The 2,551-nt window shown below is 37.0% G+C and overlaps 1 protein-coding gene across 1 annotated transcript in view; it reads right to left on the minus strand.

Moving 5' to 3' along the window:
- The window catches only part of LOC106882532 (inter-alpha-trypsin inhibitor heavy chain H3), a 38,837-nt gene extending 38,618 nt beyond the window's left edge, over positions 1-219 (minus strand). Inside the window, exon 1 of the mRNA XM_014933248.2 lies at positions 62-219. Coding sequence (XP_014788734.1) covers positions 62-115 — 54 coding nt within the window. The 5' untranslated portion in view covers positions 116-219. The remainder of the gene's footprint in view (positions 1-61) is intronic.
- Between the last annotated feature and the right edge of the window lie 2,332 nt (positions 220-2,551).

A 2,551-nucleotide genomic window follows, 5' to 3' on the forward strand; every position in this document is an offset into this window, starting at 1 on the left:
AGAGAGAGAGAGAGAGAGAGAGATGAGTAAGTTTATGATGCTGAATAAAAGATAGACTAACCTTTGCATTCATTAGATAAAACAAGAGCAAGATGCTAAGATACAACTTCATCATTAGCTTCTTCAGTGGTTTTATGTGAGGCTACCGAATGGAAGAATCAAGTCGAACTGATATTGTCCATTCAAGTTTCTCCCTTTTATACAATATTTCTCACGGGTAATGGTGTTTCCAGTCACTCCTTCCTGCAGACAGTATAAATTAAATAAAAACGCATTCATTTCATTAAGGACACACATATATATTTTATTAACGACACACATATACATGTATTTGATCAAGCATACATTGCCACATACATCTGAATAAACATATATACATACACACACGCATACACACACACAAACATGCAAATGTATATACATGTATGCATGTACACACACACATATATACGCGGACATGTAGACGGATATATGCGTACGCGCATAAAGGATACGTAGGAGACACACGCAGCAGGCCTTTTTTTTATACTGAGAATAGACACATACACAAAAACACACAAAACGCATACACAAAAACGCAAACATTACTCTCTCTCTCTCTCTCTTTCTCTCTCTCTCTTGATATGTATCTATATATCTACTTCTTCATCATGCTTTAAGGAGACACACTCGTAAATACATTACCCCATGCAATCCCACATACATAAATTCACACTCACACACATATCCTACTCAGGACAAACACAGACACATATAAGCGCACATGCAATCATACAGGCAAATTGAAACCGCGCACAACACACCGTCACAGACGCGGCGAGGCACACATTTCACCAACGCGCACATGTCTGCGCACACACTTCGCATCATAATTCACACACTCACAAGAGGGACTAACGAGTACGCTGCAGCTTACAGACTCGCAGATCCTGATTCAGTTTTAAATTACTAACCCTTTTAGAATCAGACCATTTTTCAGGTTTTCGTTCTTTACTTTTTAAGTTTTTTTTTATTTTTGTTTAATTATTTCATTATGTATTTTCATATTACTGCAAACGGAACAATGTGTCACGCCATTCCGTACAAAAAATCATCTCACACACTATCAAGGACTGATGATGATGATGATGATGATGATGATGATGATGATGATTATGATAATAATGGTAAGAATGAGGATGAGATGAACGAAGAAAGGGATGACGACGACACCCTCAACACCACCACCACCACCACCACCACCACCACTACTACTGATTTAAAATTTAGGCACAAGGCCAGTAATTTGGGGTTTGCTGTTAACTTGCATCACTGTCAGTACTTGACCGCAAAAATACGAAAGGCAAAGTTGACTTCGGCGGGATTTGAACTCTCAAAATAAGCAGTTGGAAAAAAATATTAAGTATATTGTGCGATGCGCTGTGATAATCGTTTCAAATTTTTGCACCGGGCCAGTAATTTTGTGAGAAGTAAGTAAAACTATTACATTGAGGCCAGTGTTTAAATGGTACTTCGTTTATCGACCCCGAAAGGATGAAAAGGAAAGTCGACCTCGACGGAATTTGAACATAGCCTCACAGACTTAATAAATAACTCACAAGCTTAATAATAATAATGATAATGATAACAACAACAACAACAACAACAACAACAACAACAACAACAACAACAACTACAACAACAACAATAATAATAATAATAATAATAATAATAATAATAATAATAATAATCTTGGCTGCTCAAGATCAGAGCTTATTCACCTGGAAGTATCAAGGCAAGATGATGAAAACTAGAGTAGACCCAAGGTTCCGACGCTGGGGTTGACACAGTGGACCACCTAATCACTGGATGTAAGCTTTCAGCACCTGTACAGTACAAAGCAAGACATAACGGAGTTAGCCAATATCTACGTTGGATAATGTGTCAGCATTGTAAAATCAAAAGCGCTGACAAATGGTAGAAGCACCACCCTGAGGATGTAAGTAGAGAAAATGTAACTATTCTTTGGGACTTCCCAGTACGTACAACTGGACCATCAAAACAAATACATCATATATTGTTGAAAAAGACCAAAACAATAAAGTATGTTTATTGATTAACATGAGCATACCATGCGACCATAACATCCCGGCAAAACAAAATATAAAGATTTGGTAATCGAAATCGAAAAGATGTGGCATCTCAAGACGGTTACAATAGCAACGATTGCAGGAGCACTTGGAATGATCAAAAAAGGAACTAAAAATTATTTAAGAATGATGCATGGCTTACCATCCATGCAGGAAGTGCAAAAGTTTGTCTTTAAAGTACGTCACACGTATTGAGAAGAGCATTGTCACAATGAATTTTTTTTCCGATTGCCCCTCTATTTTCGTGTATACTTTTTTATTTCTTATTTTTCCTTTTTCTCTATCACATGACTTTGTAAATGGACAATCTGATGTGTTTATTTTAATGGCCTACTAATGTATACAGTGCGTTTCTCTGCCCTAGGTGACAGTAAGACACTCGGCAAGAAATGGAAACAGAATTGAGAGAAGATGATAATGAA

The sequence above is a fragment of the Octopus bimaculoides genome, chromosome 15 (assembly GCF_001194135.2).
Source record: "Octopus bimaculoides isolate UCB-OBI-ISO-001 chromosome 15, ASM119413v2, whole genome shotgun sequence".
Taxonomy (NCBI): domain Eukaryota; kingdom Metazoa; phylum Mollusca; class Cephalopoda; order Octopoda; family Octopodidae; genus Octopus; species Octopus bimaculoides.